General features: G+C 39.8%; 1 protein-coding gene across 1 annotated transcript in view; it reads left to right on the top strand.

Moving 5' to 3' along the window:
• NTNG1 (netrin G1) overlaps positions 1-22,106 on the top strand; it is a 288,466-nt gene that overhangs the window by 242,452 nt on the left and 23,908 nt on the right. Inside the window, exons 4-5 of the mRNA XM_049616687.1 lie at positions 6,356-6,528; positions 19,623-19,649. Of these exons, the coding sequence (XP_049472644.1) occupies positions 6,356-6,528; positions 19,623-19,649 (200 nt within the window). The remainder of the gene's footprint in view (positions 1-6,355; positions 6,529-19,622; positions 19,650-22,106) is intronic.

Genomic DNA, 22,106 nt, shown 5'->3' with positions numbered 1-22,106 from the left:
GGTTGCCCACAGTCTAAATCTCTGTTCCGTCTCATTCTAGCTAGAGAGATGGGTTTGGTTTCTTAGCTGGTCAATATGCAAATACATCATCTATAATTAATGCCAATCCCGCAGTATTATTGTGAGGTCCGTGTGAACTATACAAAAAAAAATGCTTAGCACCGTTCCCGCTACTTGGAAGTATTCCACACGTTCTGTTTACGTGTGTGTTTGTGAAGTCATTTATCCAATGGCCTCACGAGTGGCAAAGGTGGGATTTGAACCCAGGCTATCTGACTTAATAATCAATAACTCATAATTTCTAAATTATGTTGCTGCGGGTCTCCTATTTCAAATAATCTGTTGAGGTAGAAACCAACAATTCATGTGTCAAAGTGAAAAGAGAAAGGTCAAGGGGCTGCAGAGGCATAAAAAATATGTGAAAGGCATTTTGTAATTTATCACCTTTTGAAAAAGACATCTTCAAATCTCCAGTGTTTGTGCGAACTCATTTTCTAGAAGCATTTGTGTGGCTGCTGCCAATCCAAGCCAGAGGGTGCAACCAGAGACTGAGCCAGGTTTTGTCGTGCCCAAAATTTACAACCTTTGGGAATGGAAGGGTGCTCTCATTAAGGGAAAGCCTTCACTACTTAAAAAATGCAAAAATATCTTATTTGTGAAAATTATACAAAAGCACATGACCACATGAGAGCATTGCTAGGGTCCTCCTTAAGGCCCTGAAAAGGCCGTGATGCTAAACTTCATTCGCTTCATGGTGAATCCTCCTCTGGCACAAAAGTAGTCAAATCCCTGACCTGCAAAGCAGCAAGCCTGGCCTTCCTTCCTGTTTTGCTTCAGAAAGGGCCAGTTTCAAACTTCTGTGTCTTGGTGCCTCTATTTGAAACACTAGTGATAGATTATATATATAGATCTCTAACTCACAGGAAATTCTGGTGGATAACATGTTTCCCAGAATAAATATATTAAATTATCTTGAAAAAAAAACCAGGCAGACTGTATGGGTTTTTCATACCTACTGGCAGGTGGCACACATCTAAATGTTGGAGCCTTTTTATAAGCAGGATTAAATTGACTCATGACAGCTGGTCACTAAAATACAGGAAGTGCAGACCTGGTTGAAAGCAAGAATACACTGGTTTTCATCACTCGCATCAAAGAACAGAGCTCACTTTTTTTGTAAGTCCATCTTAGCAATGCCTTTATTTGACAGTGTATGTAGTTTGTCACTTATGCACAAGTGGATCTTTGAGGTACAAGCAAGTCAATTCCATCTAGAGTGTCTTGGTGTGAGTTCTATGTGTGTAAACAGAATCAGTGAATAGGTTTTAGCTCTCCAGAACATCAGATATTTCACTGTTAGCAAAGCCTGTTAGGTCTCCATTTGTACAGCTCCTTTCCTGCCTGATGTAATGGTAGACGTGGGAGCTGGATGACCATGGAAATAGATAATGAATCTGTCAGAGACAAGTGGTTGCCCTGGAAATCTGACCTCCATCCCATCACAAGGCTGGAGGTCATATTCCCAGGAATTGAGAGCAATTTCCTGGCATTGTGACATCCATTTCTTCTTTTTTTTTCTGCTGGAGGAAAAGATACTCTGGCAGGGGCTCTAAATAAAGAATCTTAGTGGCTGGTTGGAATGGGCTGATGCGAATAAACCAAGCTGTAGAGAAGGAAAGAGAATCATTTTCAAATACCAGCCAGTGTTGTGGTACCTCAATGTCCACTTTCACCTGTGCTGCCCAGGTACAACAGTCATCACCAGGATGGAGGAAACACAGTCCAGAAGCTAGGCTAGGTCAGCAGAATGAATACTAGACAAGTTCCAGTTTTTGCCAGAACTCAAGCAAGATTGCCAAACTTGAACCTGAACCAGGTGGCCATTCTTCCATGAGAAGTTGAAGCAAAAGATGAACATTCCAGAATAATTATGCTACACAAATGCTTTGTTTTTGTTTTATCTTATTCTTTCTCCTCTAAACTGTGTTGTTTTCCTGAGTCTTTGAGGCATTTATTTTCGGGCTTTTTTTTTTCTTGTGTTAGGTTTCCAGCATTTGGCAAATTATCTGGAGTTTGAATAGTGTTTACAAGGTCTTACCAATTTTATAGAGTTCTCTTTGCCCATTATGAGGTTAGTTATGTAAACCAATGATAAGGGCATGTGGTAGTTTTGAGCACATGTCAAGGAGTTTTTGATTTATTACAATACTATTAATTCTGTTTTTAGTCCATTACCGTGCTAGACATAGTAGAAAAGACCCATGAAGTTCCTGCTTTCAGAGAGTTTACTTGTTTAACAATCATTTGTTTATCTGTCAAATATATATATATATATATATATTTTTTTTTTTTTTTTAAGTACTTACTATGTGCCAAGCACCTTGACATGTGCTGGGGATGTTGCAATAAATAAGGCAAACATGACTGCTGCCTCCAGGAGTTTACACTAGTAAACATGCTAGAAGAAGAAACTATGAGAATGCAGCCTATGTCTAAGGCAGAGATAGTGTGGGCTTTATCATGTGACTGGCCTGACCCAGTGTCCCAGGAGCACATGGGAAAGGTATTCTGGTGGGTCAGAGAAGCACTCAGATAATTGACCAGCAGATGTTTTTTGAATCAGTTAGCAGCCAGACACGGAAATTTCCAAGTTGACACCTGAATGGTAAGAATTTTGCAGATGAAAGGAATAGAAATGGTAGAGCAGAATGTTGCAAGCAGAAGGAACAGCTTATAAGATTACCTGAAGGCAAAGTTTGAAAAACTAAGTAGTGTTGCTGGCAGTGCAGATGAATCTAGAGAAGGGAGAAGACACCAACTTCAAAGGGACTTGGAGGCCACATGACAGAGTTTGGACTCTATTCTGAGAATAGTGACAAGTCTTTAAATGGTTCTAAGCCAAAGTGACCCCAATATTTTTGTGTAAAGGATTATTTTGACTGTTGTGTTGAGACTGGGCTAGAGAGGAGCATGACTGGAGGCAGTAAGGTCTGTTGAGAAGCCATTGTAATAAAGCAGATCAGAGATGATGACAAGCTTAACTAGGGCAGTGACAATGGGTGGCTGGAACCATGTGTATTTGAGAGTTATCAAAGAGAAAGGAATTCCAGAATTTGGTGAGAGATGGAGCAATGACAACTTAGATGTGATAGGAAAGGAAGAGAGGCATTCTTAACCAACTGCCTCAAAGGTGATGCAGTTTACTGAGACAGACATCTCAGAAGGAGGAGTCAGTGGGGAAGAGAGGCTCAGACTTCAGTTCAGGATCTGTGGAGTTTGACATGCCCAGGAGAGAGATCCATGATAGATCCAGAATTTGTCAATATGTCAATCAGGTAATCTTCACCTAGTAATTAGTGGAGGGAAGGGTTCTATCAATCTCTGTGGGTAACAGAGAATCTCTGAATCTCCTAAAATGTTTTCAAATGTTAAAGCTTATCTTTCGTGTGCTTATTATTTCAGGGTGGGGAAGATTATGGAAGTTTGTTTTAGAATGCAAGTTTGCTGTAACCCAAAGGTAGTTAAGGACCACAGAGGAAATTGAAGGGACGGCCTTTTGTAAGAGTGTCTGAAAAGACTCACTTAGGCTGATGGTTCTGAGCCAGAACCCCAAGAACAGCATATAAAAAGAACACACAGAAGAAGGTTCTGAAAATGCACTTGAGAATCCAGTGAGGACAAAGTATCAGGAGAAAGGGAGTAGTCAATACCTCAATCAAAGGGAGAGATTCAAATACCCTTGGGTGGTCAAATGAGGTAAAGAGAAGTATCCATTGGATTTTCAACAAGGAGGTCATGGCAAGAGAGGTTGTGGTGGTGAGAGAGAGTGAGTGGGAGATGAGAAAATGGAAAATTCAAGTACAGGAAACTCAAGAAGGGAGAGGAGATTGTTAAAGAAATAGCTGGAAATGAAGACAAGGTAGAAAAGAAGTACAGGATAGATATCCACCCCCCCACCCCCCCCCCACCCCCGCTTAAGATGGGAGAGATTTGTGCAATGAGTCAACATTTTAAAAGCTCAAAGAGCCTTAAGGAACAACTGACAAAACCAAATACACAGAAGCATTTAAGGGGATCAGAAGAATAGAGCTCAGGGTGCCTACACTGGTAGCATAGGTGATTGGGAAGAGTTTGAATTGAGTTGAGCCTTTGAATGATTAGCTTTTGGACAGGTGAGGATGAACCATTAATTGAAAGAAATCTGAGAGAAATAAGATTAAACATTTATCCGTTCCTCTTTCACCTTCTTTTGTTATTCAAGAATATTTTCTCAGCAAATATAAGGTCTTTAGAATGGAAATTGCCTGTAACACAGAAAGTGACTACAAGTATATGAAGGCATTAACAGTTACAAGACATTTAATCCAACCTACAATTACTTCTTGTATTCTTGGTCTTCCTACATGAAACCAGCATATCCTTTGGGGTTACATTATTCTTTTCCCCATTTGGAATTTTTAACACCAGATAGGGTGCTAAATCAGTATAAGCTGGTGCTTCTATCACTTAGGTTTCTAACATCTTCCATATATACAAACACACCCATAAATAAAGGTGCTAATGTTGATGGATAAAGATCCTTCCATATACAACTTGGCACAATTGACTCCCTCCCTGCATAGAGGAGATTGCTGTAAGACCTAGCTCATAATTAAACACTATTTCACTTAACCGAATTATTTTTCTCTTATCTTTTTATGAGACTGCATACATGTTAATTTTAAAGGTTTTGTTTATGTATCTAAGTTGAAGAGGCATTGTTTAAACAGCAGCCTTTCAATTTACTACAATTTATAAGTATACAGAAGGCAGAGTGTAGCTACAAGTATTACGAATTGTGCTAGACCCCTGAGGAAGCTGAGGTGTGGTCTTTACCCAGGGAGGTTTGAGGGAGGGGGGCAGGGTGGGCATTGCTTTAGGGGCCACGCCTTTTGGTTAGAAGAGAACCCAACAGCTCTCAGTAATGGTCTTAGCCATTCCTTTGCTTCCTTGCCATAAGTGTGGGCCAGCCTACCAAACAGATCATCAGTGCACAAGGGAGAACCTTGGATGTTGCTGTACAGACAACATAGAAACCCACATCAGTTCTTAAAGAACCTTATTTTCCTACCTAAGAAAGACTACTGTTACCTTTTCTAATTCATGACACTTTCCACAAAGGAAAACAAATGTAAAGCACGACAGTATTTCTTTGTCTTTATGAAATTTGGCTTTCTATATTTTTGTCCTACTTCTTGGGAGAGGCCAGACTCATTTAAAAATTCACACACACACACACACACACACACACACACACACACACAAATTACATTTTCCCGATTCTGACTCTGACATACCTTGACCCTTTATCCTTCAGCTTGGGTGTCCTAGCTCTCCCCTTTGCGTGGATGCATGGCGTCCTGCATACACTATTCTGGCCTCTGGCCATGGTCATCCTGTCAACCTAGGTTTTACTTTTCCACGGGATGCGACCTGTGCTTGAGAAGTTACAATTTATAATCTGCTACCTCAACAAATATCCAGTTGGCCTTTGCAATTTTACAGTCCAGGATTTTGGATAGGGGGATGCATTTTTGTGGAAATTGCATATTTCATTGTGGCCTCTCATAGATCACAGTTTTATTCATAGGCACCAAAGGCAATAACCCAGCCACATATAGGTTTTTGTTTTCTAGGCCTCTAAGCATTTTTTTTCTGAGTCATTTGAACCATTCCTGAGAGAACTTTGTAATTGTCTTATTTGCTGTGAGGGAGGAATCTAAGGACTACTCAGATTGGGTAGAAGCCTTGGTGGGAAAACTTTGGATCTGGGGTAAGGTCATTTTTGAGCCCGGAATATGAATATCTTATTATGACCTCCTTGGGTCTATAAAATGGTCTGAATAGCAAATTGTCTTAATGGTTACATTTCCTTTTCAACAAAGAAAGATTGCCTTTCTGATTTAAGGAAAAACAGAAGATAAAATTGTTCTTCAAACCCAGATGAAATCGTCATAGTTTTGATAATATTATAGGAAAACTGCTCCCTAAGTAGTTGGATACCTGTTGGAAAGCCCTTGATTTTTTAGCACAGTTGTCTTACCTCATATTCAGGTCCCCACTGAACAGACTGACTGGTATTAGGATTCCTCAAAGTGTGGGAGGAGACAAACTGTATCATAACCCCACCTCTTCCCCCAAGGGCACTTGTTGAAAAGATTCTGAGGGTAGGGCCTCCAAATCTGTATTTTGCCAAGAGCTTGTGGGTATCCAAGCACAGCAGGGTGTGAGAACTACCACCCAGGAGATAGATGGGTAAAGCCTCTGTGATCACCAACTTGACTTAACAATGAACTCTTGTTTCTCCTCTCTTTAGGTGCAAATGTAATCTCCACGCCACTGTGTGTGTGTATGACAACAGCAAATTGACCTGTGAATGTGAGCACAACACTACAGGTCCAGACTGTGGGAAATGCAAGAAGAATTATCAGGGCCGGCCTTGGAGTCCAGGCTCCTATCTCCCCATCCCCAAGGGCACTGCAAATACCTGTGAGTAGCTTTGCTCTGTAACACCATATTTTGTGCACGATGAGATGAGCTGAGAGTTCTCCTCAATTTCACTTGCGATTGTGCTTTTTTTGTTTTTATTCTTACCGTTGTCCCATCCCTCTTCAAAATGCAGCTGAAGCTCTAGTCCCTATTTTACCACTTGTAAGCACATTTTCACACTTGGCTCATCTGTTCAATTCAGTCTTCCAACATTCACATCAAATGTGTTGGGAAATGAAGGAAATCAGGAGAAATTTTGCTAAGTGGATGAAACAGGAGATGTTTGTTTTTCTCCACCAAATTAATTTCCAATTAAAATAACGACAGCGTTCAAAACTCCCAATGGTAACTTAATTTTAACCATAAACAACTCCAGAAATTCTCTAAATGTTTATAATCCCATTTCCCCTACTGGGTAACCTGAGAGATGCTTTGTCCAGAAGATGCTTCCCTGTCTGATCTTAGCATAGCCTTAGCTATGCCCAGTGAAATAATTGGCTTTTTCCAAATTCCAGCAGTTGAGGTCATGCTTGGCATGGATCCTGTTAGCAAAAGTCACCTTTTGACACAGAGTGTGATTGTAGGCCTTGCAGGTGCTACATTAAGTTAAGGAACGTCTGTGTGTATGTGAAAAGAGCATCGGCCTTATCTGTGTTTACAGGAACCATAACAGGTGCCCCATTACCACTCATGTGTATGCCCCACTAAAATCCCTGAACATCCATAGGAAAACACACTCTGACACGCTCAGGCAGAGAAATGATTACTTTCAGAATAAACTGCCCAATTCCATGGGTGGACCGATTAGCCACCTGTAAAAGCCAAAGGTTTGCCCTCTTTCAAAAGTAGAGGAGGGGTGAGGTTGAGAATATACCTAGTAAGTGAGAAATAACAGAAATAGCAGGACAGTGAGCAGTGGGAGAATGAGGGCTTGAAAAGCCACTCACTCTGTGCAAGGCTAAGAATGTTATCAGGTACTTCAAAGCAGCAGCTGTGAGAAACCAAAATCTAAAAACTAGTATCACAGGAACCAGGACCTTATCAAGTTAAATGTAAGAGTAATGAATCGAGAAACAAGCCATGAAGTAAGGGGGCATGAAATTATGATCAAATTTCTATGAGGCAGAAAAAAAATTCTTCAAAAGATTTTTAAAAATCCCTATTTGTAAGGGTATTCAGTTTCTTTCTGGGTTAAAGAAAAATTGACAGTCTAGCTCCTAAAATTAATACATAAAACTCTATTGAACAGAAATGTTGATTTTTCAAGGTGATTTTATTCACAGAGACTCTTTTGGCCATCCTCAATTGTTCAGGGCCATAGACTCATGAATTCAGAAGGAATCAAAAGGCTATTTGTTTGTGAGACCCTGTGGCTGCCTACCAAGGGTCCCTATCACCACACTTGTCATATTTACTTTAAAGGTTTCCCAAAATGAAAGTGGCTCAGATTTCATTTTTGGTGTCTGCTGCTTCTTTAGTGGGAAAAGATGGAACAGAGGAAGGTTCACAGACACCTGCCAGCCTTCTAGCTCATTCTCAGGACTGACCAGCTTAACAAGGCTACCAGAAAGGCAGCTGGAGTGGGCTGCTACTAATGGCATTGGTTGCTATTCTAACATGACTTCTTCTGCTTGTAGCTGAGCTTCGAAGTCTTGTTTATTTCAAGACCTTTTCACTGGGAAGAGCTTCTTGTGCTAGCCAAGCTTTCTCACTGTGATGGGTTTCTTGTATTCTCCATGGACGTGATTTACCTACCCATCATCTTTTGCACATTGCAGAAGATCACCAATTACTCCCTGGCCAAAGGAATGCAACCTCTTCCAATTTTCTTTGTGGATTCTATCGCTTATCAACCCCTTAGTCTTCAACTGGCCTTTTCTATACTTGCAGACTTTTCCCCATCTTTGTTACAGTAGGAAGATGACAGGGGTCATAATGCCCAAGGGGGCTCAAGTCAATGTTTCTTTCAGTCTGTAGTATGCAGAAATTAAATGAAAGATTTTAGAGATGACTGCAGTGGTTCAGTCTTGCAATGGAAAAGCCTTACAGTGGAAAGAACCCCTTAAATTAAATTTCTGATACATCAGACTGTGCTTTAAAATGTCCAAGGATGGAAATAAACAATTCAGTGGTTTAGTACACAGGTTCCAGGATCAAATACAGTTTATCTATTCACTAGCTGTGTGACCTTGAAAAAGTTAAACTAACCTCTCCAACACTTGTTTCCCACCTGTAATGTGAAAATAATAACAGTTCTTACCTCATAGGGATTTTGAGAGAATTGAATGGCCTACTGCGTGTAATGTGTTCAGCATAACACCTGTCACCAAATAAGTGTTCAAAAATAATTTTGATTTTGGAATTTTTTTCATAAGGCATGCTTGTTCATTATTGGACAGTTTCATTGTTATAAAACTTATTTATTAATATCAATATTATCTCCTAATTTCCAGTGGGTTTTTTTCTCTTTAAGTAGTGAAAGAATATATGATCCCTGTTTCTTTTCTTCTCCAGGTTAACATCATCATCCTTTTTCATATAATAAGATTTTCATGTCTCTTATGGGGTTGCTTGCCCTAGAAGTCATCTAATTTTTTAGTGTGAAAATGTCAGCCAAGCACAAGACTCTGGCACTGTTGTGATTCTTATTCATACCGGCTTTTTCTTACACACATGCATACGTGCTTTTGTGTGCATCACACACACACACACACACACACACACAACACACAACTCTAGGTGGTACATACATCACAGATCAGTTATTTAAGAGGAACACTTAGGATATGTCATATCCTAATACAAAAGTACAAAACCTAAGAAGTAAAAAAAGAGTGGCTACAATCTCTGAGCCCTCAACATCAACTCCTCAATGGCTTAGAAAGGCTATGCATTCTGGATAATCTCTTGATTTAGCAGAATGTCAGCAGCCAGGATAATTTTTAAGTTTTCATTTATTTTGAGAGATAGAGAGTGAGAGCAGGGGAGGGCAGAGAGAGAGGGAGACAGAGAGAATCCCAATCAGGCTCTGCACTGTCAGCACAGAGCCTGATGCAGGGCTCGAACTCATGAACCACAAGATCATGACCTGAGCCGAAATCAAGAGTTGGACACTTAACTGACTGAGCCACGCAGGTGCCCCCAGAGTAATTTTTTAGTAGGAAGGTCAATTCCTGTCCACTCTCAGCAAAAGAACTAAGAGAACTTCATTAAACTAGAAAATTAGAAGATCTCCATTCACAGACAGAGGTACTGTACATCTGGGTACATCACCCAGAGGTACTGTAAACCAGGAGTTTGCTGGGAATTTTATGACTTTGGAAGTCCTGAATTCTGGAGCATCTCCAAGGCCACTTTTGTAAGGAGCATGTAGAGCCAGGAGAGAAGAATACAGATCCCCAACATTCTAAAATAGAGCCACCCCTATAATCTGTGAGACACATCACATTTCCCTATGCTTTTCACTGCCATAGGCTTGGTAGAGGCAGAAGTAATAATTCTTGTGATTATATTTTTATTCACCATGTTTTTTATTCAAGACCAGTGCGTTTTCTTCTTGGTCTTTTAAAGCCAAATATATATATCAGAATGTTTTCCTTGTTTTTCTACAAAGCTTATGTTTTCTCTGTAAGGCATCTTCTCCCCATTGATCTTCATTCTATTTTTGATAGTATTCTCAGCGTCCTTTAAATTTCTTTTCTGTCTTCAAAGTAGATGGCAACTCTGCCCAACTTCATGCTTCATCATGATTCACTTGATTGCTATTGTCCAGCTCATGAATAAAAGTATTAAGTACCACATCTTTAAATTTCTGATCCCTGTGGAATAACACAATATTTTTCTACATATATATGCTAAAAACTCAATAATTAACTTTTAAGAACTATAACTGTAAGAAAGATAGTACAATACCATCCACACCTCTGCTTCCCAAAGTGTGTTCTATGACCCTTTAATGAATTCCATGGTCAAATAAGTTTGGAAAATGCTATAAACTGTACTGACTCTTAAGATATTCATATTACCTTATTAAAAACTTGAGAATCCTATAGTAAAGTAACCTATTTTACCCCTAGTTTCCCAAAATTAACTGTTCATGGAACATTTAATAACTTTCTGTAAAACACTCTTTGGGGGATCTGCTGCACTAAACAATTTCTACAGCCTAGTGATAGAAATGTCATGAAGACAGACAGAAAGCCCATCTAGTTCCACTGTATTCAATCTTTCACTTTCTTCTTACCTACACAGTCTAATATTCTTCAAAGAAAGAAAATTAAATTGGTCTGACATTGACATTATTTGTATGTTCAGAAATCCAACTTGAATTGTTACACAATATCTAGGTCTCCTCTGAGTAATGGAAAATAATTTGATGATCGTTCTGTTATTTTCTCTAGTATTAAATTCACATTGACCAATTTATATTTTCCCAGGTGCACACATGTGTGTGTCATTATCCAGACAATTTCCTAAGTGCTTTACATGCATTAGCTCATTCTTAACTCACAACATTCTTATAAGGTAGATGCTGTTAGTTTCATTTTACAGATGTGGATTTTGCAGACTACTGAGGATGAGTATTAAGGTTTCCATGACTAGTCAGGGTGAGCAGGAGGATTTGAACCCACATATATCTTGACTCCAAGGACTGCACATTGTACTATATTGCTTCTCAGGTTAAAGTTTAATGACTTCCTCTGTTCTCCACTGGGGTATGCACATTCTGACACCTGCTTAAACAAGTCAGTCTTCTCTAAACCTGGTCTCTCCTACTTCTCTTCCTAGACTTCTGTTTGTTATTTCTTTGCCTTCAGAGACTCCCCATCTGCCCTTGCTTCCAATTTTCAAGCTCCCCACCCCTGCTTCTTCTCAGTCTACAGTTTTTTTTCCTTACAATTCCTGTCTATTCCTGTGGTTTTAGCTCTTAGTATTATTGGTTTGATAGTAATCAGCCAATTACAGCCTAGAATTGCTCTAATGAATCCACACTGGTTTTTCCAGCTGTCTATGAAGATCTCAAAGTCCACATGCTGGACACTGAATTTATTCCTTTCTCCAAATTGCCTTTCTCTCACTTTCTATTTTAATTCTCCTTTTTCAAAACTGCTCCTCAATGTCAACTCCTCAGTGAAGCCTACCTAGATTCTCCCACGCAAAATTAACTGCTCTTTTCGCTCTAGATTTTTGATAACGTGTGTACACTTACAGTTGGTTGACTTTCTATGACCAAGATTGTAATAATAATAATGGTAGCTTCTATTTATTAAGTTTACCCCAGGCTTTTATAGTTTGTGAAGTGCTTTCTTGCATTAAATTCTTATAACAATCCTCATGGGGTGTGTGCTATTTTTATCTCCATCTGACAGATAAGAAAGCACAGGCACACAAAGATCACTAAGTAAGTTTTTCCAAGGTCACACAGCAAATACGTCACAGAACAAGATTTATTACTTTTTAAAAATATAATTATTTTCAAATTGGTTTCCATGCAACACCCAGTGCTCGTCCCAACAGGTGCCCTCCTCAATGCCCATCACCCACTTTCCCCTCCCCCCACCCCCATCAACCCTCAGTTTGTTCTCAGTATTTAAGAGTCTCTTATGGTTTGCTTCCCTCCCTCTCTGTAACATTTTTCCCCCTTCCCCTCCTCCATGGTCTTCTGTTAAGTTTCTCAGGATCCACATAAGAGTGAAAACATATGGTGTCTGTCTTTCTCTGCCTGACTTATTTCACTTATCATAATACCCTCCAGTTACATCCACAATGCTACAAATGGCCAGATTTCATTCTTTCTCATTGCCAAATAGTATTCCGTTATATGTGTAAACCACATCTTTATCCATTTGTCAGTTAATGGACATTTAGACTCTTTCCATAATTTGGCTGTTGTTGAAAGTGCTGCTATAAACATTGGGGTACAAGTGCCCCTATACATTAGCACTCCTATATCCCTTGGGTAAATTCCTAGCAGTGCTATTGCTGGGTCGTAGGGTAGATCTATTTTTAGTTTTTTGAGGAACCTCCACACTGTTTTCCAGAACAGCTGCACCAGTTTGAATTCCCACCAGCAGTGCAAGAGGGTTCCCGTTTCTCCACATCCTCTCCAGCATCTATAGTGTCCTGATTTACTGAATAAGATTTAAACTCAGGTCTATATGACTTCAGGAGCTAAAATGTTAGCAATTTAAGAACAGTACCATACTGTATTTCTGGCCTTTATACATGCTTGTGGAATTAACTATTTTGTGAATGACTAAGAAAACCTAAATAAGGCTGTAATGTGCATGCAGTACATTGACCTCCCATCCATTTTCCCCTGTCTCCTGGAATGTATGGTCTTCACAGCTCAGCAGCTCTAACACAAAGGTCTTCAATCTCCTACAGGAAGAGCCAGCCATCTTGGAGGAAATACAACAGGGAAAAGACTCATTTTTTTTCAAGGGTACTCATAACCCATCTGACCATCTAGAGATGGCACATTGGCTGGCTGAGCTTCCCAGACTTCCGCAAATGTCATTCATGGCCTCACTGACTTGAGCACTGTCAGATTCTGCCCACCAGCCTTTCAGGCTGAGACCCCTGATTCTACAGCACAATAAGAGAGGACTTTCCTCTCAGAGCCATATATATATGTATGTGTGTATATATATATATATATATATATATATATATATATATATATGCATGCCAAGCTGTCAGCCCAATATACAAAACCAGAATACCAAATTATTCATGTATAACCATCAATCCACACAGTCCTTATCTGAAGCTCATGGGACCAAATATGACTTGGAATTCAAAACTGTTGGGATTTTAAAAGGTAATACATATATTGTAGACATATATTATAACCATTTTCACAGCACAATATGAGGTAGCACCACTTGAAAACATTGTAATATTTCTGCAGCAAACCTCTGATTATTCTCACCTCATGCCCCTTTCACTCAGGTTTTACCACCAAATTAGTTCAGAGCATGTTATGTTGTGCTGGAGGTAAATTTGGGAGAAAAAAAAAACTTTTAATTTTCAGAGTTGTTGTTTGAAGATTGGAGATAAGAGATAGGGACCTAAAATAAATTAAGAGATGGTATAGAGTGGTTGTTACAGGTGCAAGCTCTGCAACCTGGATCTCTGGATTCAAATCAGTTTCCTTAAGAGATGATCTTAGGCAAGCTGTTTGTTTTTGAGTTTCTCCCATCCATAGAATAAACCTGAGTGTTGACCTCATAATGTTGTCATTAAAATTAAATGGATTAATGCATGTAAGGTATTTACATTTTTTAATGTTTTTTATTTTATTTTTGAGAGAGAGAGAAAGAGCACGAGTGGGGGAGGGGTAGAGAAAGAGGGACACACAGACCCCAAGCAGGCTTCAGGCTCTCAGCTATCAGCACAGAGCCCAAAGCGGGACTCGAACTCACAAACTATGAGATCATCACCTGAGCTGAAGTCAGCACTCAACCAACTAAGCCACCCGGGTGCCCCAAATGCATGTAAGGTATTTAGAACAGAGGCAGACACATAGTAAGCACACAACGGAATGAGATGCTATTGTCATTATAATTTCACTGAGATCTAACACATGGACTCATCCCAGCCGGATGTGTAAATCCTCCTTTTGGAGATAACAGCTATGTAGGGAGATAAATTATGTCCAGGTCCCAGCTTATTCATGTAGAATATGAAATAACTGTTATGGTATTCAGAATATTTAAGTCCTCATGACCAGTGTATTCTCTCCCTTGTAATTGAGACTCCTTGCAGAGCCAGATAATAATCAGAAGGTTGCTTGGTGAGCATGGCATCAGGAAATTTAAATGACTCTAATGCTAATAACATGAGACTGAAACATCCTGACACATCCATCCTGCCACAGAGTCAGCCTCCTTAATGCCAACAGAACACTGCAGGCCTGAAAGCTTTCAGGTTGCCCCTCCCTCTTCCTGAAACAGTGCTGGGCCAGCAGTGCTACCATATGCCTTGGGATGCTGCTCCTTTCTAGGCCTCCCCCTTCTGATTGGCCATTCTTCCATTCTTCAGATCTGTCAATAGGCTACATCAGGTTGATGTCACCTATGTCAAGTCAATCACATACACTCAGGTCCTTCTGTTGTAAGATGACTTTAGCTATCTTTGATTGGATCATTTATAGGGTGATTTCACACTATAATTCTATAAAGGCAACCTTATTTCCTTTACTTTCAAGTTCCCGGCAGACAACTCACTGTGCCTCCTATCAACACAGTGGGACCAGGGATTAGGGCTGGAAGGACATTGGAAATTATTCCCCCAGAATACAAATGAGGCTGCAGAGTGTTTTCTTCCTCATCACCCACCTCTTCTTCAACTGGGTTTTTTGAAATTATAGCTCCCGATGGCCGCAGCCTGGCTTCCCCTGAAGCTCTAGCCATCTACTTGATGGGCTTTTTTCAAACCATCTATCACAACAGTGGTAATATTTCCTCTCATTTTGAGGCATGCCAAATCTGTGTCCCTTCTGATTTCCTCTTGATGAAAAGCTGCCGACTTTGCATTGATTCTCAGAAGGAGTTATGACTCTTAGCACTGCATTAATCTGCTTTGGAAGATTAGGATGTTTATTTTTGCGATCTCCATCATGTTGCTTAACTATGCCCCCTTTAGCCATTTACTTGGTGGGAGGGTTAGTAAAATTGAAAACAGAAAGAGAAGGAGAAGGAGAAAGAGGAGAACGGGAAGAAGAAAATGATTGTATAATTCTACTAAGTTCTCATCCCCCTAATTGTAGCAAATTCCTTTAAAACAAACATTAAACTAAATACAGGAGTGGAAGGGCCAGTTGAGGAAGGACTAGCTATAAGTGCCTACAGTTGAGGAAGGACTAGCCCTAAGTGCCTTCTCATTCTTTTGATACACGAAACCCTTTGGCTTATTCAACGTGTGTGTGTGTATCTCTGACTGAAGGAGCATTTTCTATTCTAGAAGCAGGAGTATTAAACTCATATACCATGTATGGCAGAACCTTCCTCTCAAACTCATGCATGCCTGTGCTTCATTTCCTCAGTGCAAGTTCAGCAGTGTCTAATCAGACAAGGATTAGGAATTAACTGTTCCAATGTTGAATTTAAAGGTGTTGACTTGGGCAAGGCTCTCTCTTTCTTCTCTTTGTGCATTCAGTTTCCTCTTTTCTAAAATGAAAAGCTCGATGAGATTATTTCTTAACTCCCTGTCTGCTCTTCATTTTTAAATTACTCTTTCTGAATTAGCCTACCTGGTATCGTGCTTCCTGTCTGTCTACCTATCATCTGTTTATCTTTCCCAAGTATTTTTGAGGTTGTTTCAGAGGTGAGGTTTAACCTAATGAAGCTTGAGTTTTAGGATTCCTCATCAGAATCCTTCTAACCTTAAAAAAATAAATTTTATCTTTAATTTTATATTTTAAAGTTAATATTCTTTTTCTCAAAGAGAGCTCCCAGATTTGAATATGCTTTAGACCTCCACAAAATCTGTACTTTCCCTTGGGTGGCTTAGGGGAAAAGACAAATACAAATAAGAGTATCCAAATAGAGGGTTAAAAAAAGATGTGAAAGAAGGAATGGAAGGCAAATAAGCCAAATATTAAATGAGTTTACCCAGTTGAGCACCAGGTTGTGTTCTGAGCCACTACACTTTCTAGAAGGCAAGGAATATCGTATAACTCTGGCTATCAGAATGAAGTAAATGTTCAGAGAGAACAAAAGTACCCATTAACTCTGAACTCTGAGAAATATCTCGGTTGAACATTTTATAGGGGACAAGATCATATTATGGCCAAAAGTATTTTCATTTGATAGAAACCGTTTTGGTAACAAGTGATAAAGTTTTGCTCAAATATACTTTGAGCAGCTTTTCTGTACCAGGCATTGTCCCAGGCAGATACTAGAAATACAGAAAGGAATGAGACATGGTGACTATCCTTCAGACCTCTCAGACAGACACACAAACAATTATAAATAAGTTGATAAGTTTTTCAGGGAGGCCTGTACAAAGAGGTGTGTGATCACAGGGAGTGGCTATTTCACATCAGGGAGATGAAAAAAGAAGGGAAAGAATAACTTCCAAGCTCAATTTTAAGGGTAAAAATATTCTTTACCTAATACTTATTACTTCACAGGGAGTGTTTAAGAACTGCCAACATGTGTCTAGATAATCTGACTCTCATCCCCGTGGTTCATGGGCACTGTCTGTGTTGTCAGATGAAATTATATTCATTTATTCATCCTTTACAGACCCCAAAGAAGCCCACCTTTCATGAATGACAGCCCTCTTGTCTTACTCTTGGAAGGCTTCTCATGGCTTACCTTACTCTTTTTAATGACTGTAATGGGTTTATTAAATTCTTTAGTTGTCTGTAGAGAACCCAGACCAAGGTGTTTGGACAGTACAATAAGGAACATTTGGAAAAATAATAGTAATAATGACATTCGAAAATGTACTAATGGCTATCCCTTGGTGTTCACATATTTTCTACTTCAAAAATCTTTATGCCAGCAAACAGTTTAAAAGGCTTTTCTAAGGAATTCCCATTTTACAGCAATGGAATAGAAAGTGACTCACCTGACACTACCCCCAAAAATTGTAAGCCACAAAATGAGGAAGGGGCTGAACTTTAAGCATCCAAAATGTTAGGTAATGGAAAACATCTTCATGAGGAAAATAAGATCTCAGAATGGCCTTGCTTGGCAAGCTTTGTACAGCTGCAGTGAACATTTCTTCCTGCGCTAGCATCCCCAAAGGAATGGAAACATTTCTGCATCGTTCTAATGTATTCAGCTGCAGCAAGTACTGCATTAAATAGTCTTGCAGGTTCGCTCTCTCTCCAGCTGCCTGGCCAAACATCCTGAGAACTCCGCCTTGCATTATGCATGGCCCTCTAACTCCATGTAAGTTTCAAAACACCCGAAAAGTCTCTTTCTGCCATCCTAACTTCCATTCTCTTTGACGGATTACAAAAGGCAACCAGTTCTGATGGAGCAGGATTTTCAATCATGGGGGAATTTGGAGCTTCTGCCATTGATACTAAAATTGTGATGGTGCCATTATACCTCACTTAACAGGAGATTTACACAAGAAAGAAAGAAAGAAAGAAAGAAAGAAAGAAAGAAAGAAAGAAAGAAAGAAAGAAAGAGAGGGGGGAGGAAAGAGAAAGAAGGCAAGAAAGAAAGAAAGAAAGAAAGAAAGAAAGAAAGAAAGAAAGAAAAAAAGAAGGAAGGAAGGAAGGAAGGGAGAGAGAGAGAGAAGAAAGAAAGAAAGAAAAAGAAAGAAAGAAAGAAAGAAAGATTGATTCAGTACCAAGTCACTGTCACGCTGCAGCAAAGATAGTCTGCCAAAGTATCGGTCAGGAACTCAGCAGTCCTTTGAAGAGATTGCTTTCAGCATGAAATTCAGTTCAGAGGACAGAGTTAAAACACAGAAATGGAAATTTAGATTTCCAGTTTGGGTCGAAGAGTAATCAGTAATTAAGCTGAAGCGCCATAAACCCTGTGCATTTAAAAATCAAGAGATTTGGAATGTATTTAATAACTGAAAATAAAATTTCACTCCTTCCAAGGTTTTTAAAAAATCATGGTACGCTTTAATTCCTTCATACCCCTCCCCATTAGGAAATAGGAAAACGGCTCTTGGTTTTAAAGAATACACAGCTAGAAATCTCTGAGTAAGTTACGATGATTAAGTAGGTTATGCCAAATGTCAGATGTTAAAACAAGCAGAGGGCAGTTGTTCAAAGATAAATACTAAAATAGAAGTTTAATGATTCCTACATTTACCACCTGTTTGGAGCACACTCCAGTGATGTGGAGAACAAGTCTGAACAGCCCCTTAACAGCTATCACTTATTGACAGTGTACCATGTGTCAGACATTTTTATGGATTGTTTCATCCAATCCTCACAGCAGCCCTATGCAGTAGGTAGTATTAGCCCCCTTCAGTTGAGGAAACAGGCATAGAGAGGCTGGGAACCTGCCTGAAGTCATCACCCAGCTAATCAGTTGCAAAGCTGGCCTCTCAGTTCTGTCTGATTCCCATCTCATGCTCCCATCCATACCCCTACCCAACTTTAGTGGAGAAGATATAAATCTCTGACTCTTAATTAGCAGTATCTTTCATTGTATTGCTTGCTTGATGAACCCACTATATCAATAACAGTAATCATAGTAAAGACGGATGTAGTCCACACTACCTGCCAAGCAGCATTTTGAGTATTTTACATGTATCAATTTGAGTGATCTTTGCAGCAACCCTAAGAGGTAGGAAACCAAGCTACAGAGAGCGTAAGCAACTTGCCCAAGGTCACACAGTCAGTGAGTGTAAGAGCAAAGCTTCAAACCCAGGCAGCCTGGCTGCCATGCCCCTGCTCTCGGGACAGACTAAATTCATGTCCACGTTTGTACCAAGTCCATTGCATTCTGCAATGGTGCCACCACCTTAGCACAACCTGTAAATTAAAGTGGAAGCTGAGAAAATTGATGAACTGCATGATCAATATGAACAACCTAATGTATTCTTGAATTATTCTGCTCAATTAAGTTTCTATTACAGAGTTTAATCCACATATCTGACAAGTAAAAGAGGGCTAAAAATGATGGTTATGCAAAATTAATCAAATAAAGGGCCAAATGACTTTCAACAGCTAACATATGCGTCTCATAACACATTTAAAGAGATCTGTTGCACGTGTGGAGATATTTACACAGGTCCACACAGTGTATATTTGGCACTCTATGCCCGGAACATAAGCCTAGCTTAAAATCTGTTTTGAACCACATACAGTGCCACAAAATGTTTATTGACCTTAGAGGCAGGCACAAAATGTTTGATGTCATGAAGCAGTCTTGAACCAGCTGTTGAAGTTGAGCATTAATTTCCCAACCCTGATAAGTTCAGGAGTTCTAGAATGAAAGCAAAAATGGTTTTGATGGATGAATATATGTCTTTCTGTTTCTGTGCATATTTCCTAGTGATCTGAATGTTATTTAGTGTTAAGTTTCTGAGATTTTTATATTAAGTTAAAGATATCATGTATTAATAACTGTCTAACAATTTTTCTTTATTGTTTTCTTTCTTTCCAGGTATCCCCAGTATTTCCAGTATTGGTAGTAAGTAAAAAAAAGAAAATCACCAAACCAAGTCTAGGCTAGTTCTGTTTTCTTGTTGGGCTCCTAAGACCTATTTTCCCAGTGTCCATTTCTGATGGAAAGGGTATTTTCTTTGTGAATTGAACTGTTGTGTTTGTTCTGTGCACAGATATGGTGAGAGCACAGATAAAACAGTTATCCATGTATAACTCCTCTAATACCACAGTTTTCCTGACTACTTTTAATCAATGAAGGCTACCTTTACAGAGGTGCAGTTACTGAGGTAACCATAGCTCATGAGCAAAAGTATAAATAGTCCTGTGTACTCATACTCAGTAACCAACAACAAACTCAACTTTCTCTTTAGGACTGGGTATGGATTTCTACTGTAATTTTTAAAAGCAGAGAGTGAATACCAACAAATGCTTTAGGCATATTTATTAGAACCCAAGAAAACCAGGGGGAGGGAATTTTAGTAATGTATTGCACTCCAGTCTTTGTGAAGGCCTGAAAGAGGCAGGTTGGCGACCATTAGTTTTCTGGAGGAATGAAAGAATGTATGTCCATTTCTCCCTCCTAAAATACAGCGATCCATCTTTTCCTGACTACTTAGGCTTAAGTTTGATAGAGAATGTGGTATTAAAAAATATATGCAGAATTTAGGAATCCGGCTACTAGAATTCCTGCAAGAAATCTTTTAGTAGAAATAGAAGCAACTGAAACTCCCACTACCATGGCAGACAGCATCCTCCCAGCTGTCATAGGAGAAACAGACTATAGCTCCTTCTTCACATAGAAAACAATGACACCCCAACACCAAGCCTGAAATGCTCATTAAGGAAATGCCCCACAGCTTTGTGGAGCAGGGTTTTTATATATCTCAGCCTTTCGCTCTGATGGCTAAAGCCTTTGAACAATTGTTAGATTAACTGATTCAAAATAGAATACTGAGAAAGCCAAGATTATGTGCTGTAAGTGAAGGGAAGAATTTTCACTGTGGTCTCACCCCTCCCAGACTTCCTCATGGGTGCTGTGCCACCCAGGGTGATTGCATTGTAAACAACAGCCACTGAGGTGTTGCAAAACCCAACATCCATCGTGAAAGCAATACTCTGATCATTTGGATAAAAACAACTTCCTCCTTCTTACAAATGCACAGGCAGGTCTTCCAATTTGTAAAGCAACCCGGTGTACTTAAGCTTGTGAATAGGCCCAGACACAGCTTTGTTAAGCACGGGGCATGTTAAATGCCATGAAAATCAGCAGCTCTGTAAATAGAAGTAGTGTCCACATCCTTTTAGATACCGGCCTAATGCTACAGCATGGCCTTTATGATCTTATTGAAACGGCATCAGTGCTACAGACTTGCAGATGGATAAAGTTCAGCTCTAGTAGTCTCCGGGTTCTGCTTTAGAATCTCCTCTGGCATTTGCCTAATTGTGTGTGTGTGTGTGTGTGTGTGTGTGTGTGTGTGTGTATACACATACATATACCCCACAGTAGGCTCCTTTCAGGCCTTGACAATTTCATTTGCATATGCATTTGTGAGCAAAAGGGAACCAAATGGAAGCAAGCTGGCACAGACTATTGAGGCTGCTGTGGCAGTCTGGCCTATCCAATCTTCAGAAATGGATGGATGGAAAGTAGTTCTTTGGCGCTGGGGTGTGTTTCTGTTCACGGTGTCAGTCATGTGTTGCATGGAATCTCTGACTGTACAGCTCACTGGACATTTCATTCGGCCGCCTCCGCCACATGCCCCATCTCTGAGCATCAGCAGATGTTGACCTTTTACACCCTGATTCAGGAAATCCCACTTTTGTTTGGCTTTGTTTTATTTTGAAATGGGTGGTGACCTGAAAGGATGCTTTGTTGTGCCTTTGGCAAATGTATCAACCTTTTTTTAATCAGGAGCCTAGGGAAATTTAACTTCTTAATGCCTAGTGAAAACCCTCTAACAAAGTGATAGTTTGTAACCTGACCTCATTGTGCCTTTGGCAGCTCCGTTTGGAGCCCAGTGGGTGTTTCCTCAGATTTCTCCAGCAAACAGGATGTAAAAGCTTCCAGGAGTCACCCAACATCACACACAACTAGCTTGCCTATTGCTGGCTTTAAAGTCAAGAGATTTACGATAAAACCATCAAACATGATTGTATCTTCTAGGCTGCTTAAATGGCATTTGCACATTCCTTCTTTGTGGTGCTCCTCATAAGGTGTTCCTTGTGTGCACTAGTGTATTCCTTTCCTCTCCAAAGGGCAAGAATTCCTGCATAGAGGACTCACGGCCTATTCCACAGGGTTCAGGAAGGAGGTTTCCAAGGTATAAGCTAGAGATGAGGGAGTTGTTTGGGTTTTTAACTAAGTTTGGGTGTTTCCCAGGGCTTTCTTTCGCCTTTATCCCAAAGAAAGAAGCAATGAGCATAATTCCACCAAGTACATAGACAATGCCATTATAACAGATGTAATACCCATGAGACTCCC

This window comes from Panthera uncia (assembly GCF_023721935.1).
Source record: "Panthera uncia isolate 11264 chromosome C1 unlocalized genomic scaffold, Puncia_PCG_1.0 HiC_scaffold_4, whole genome shotgun sequence".
Lineage (NCBI taxonomy): Eukaryota > Metazoa > Chordata > Mammalia > Carnivora > Felidae > Panthera > Panthera uncia.
The sequence above is the reverse complement of the archived record's forward strand: the minus strand, read 5'-3'. Positions and strand labels throughout refer to the sequence as shown.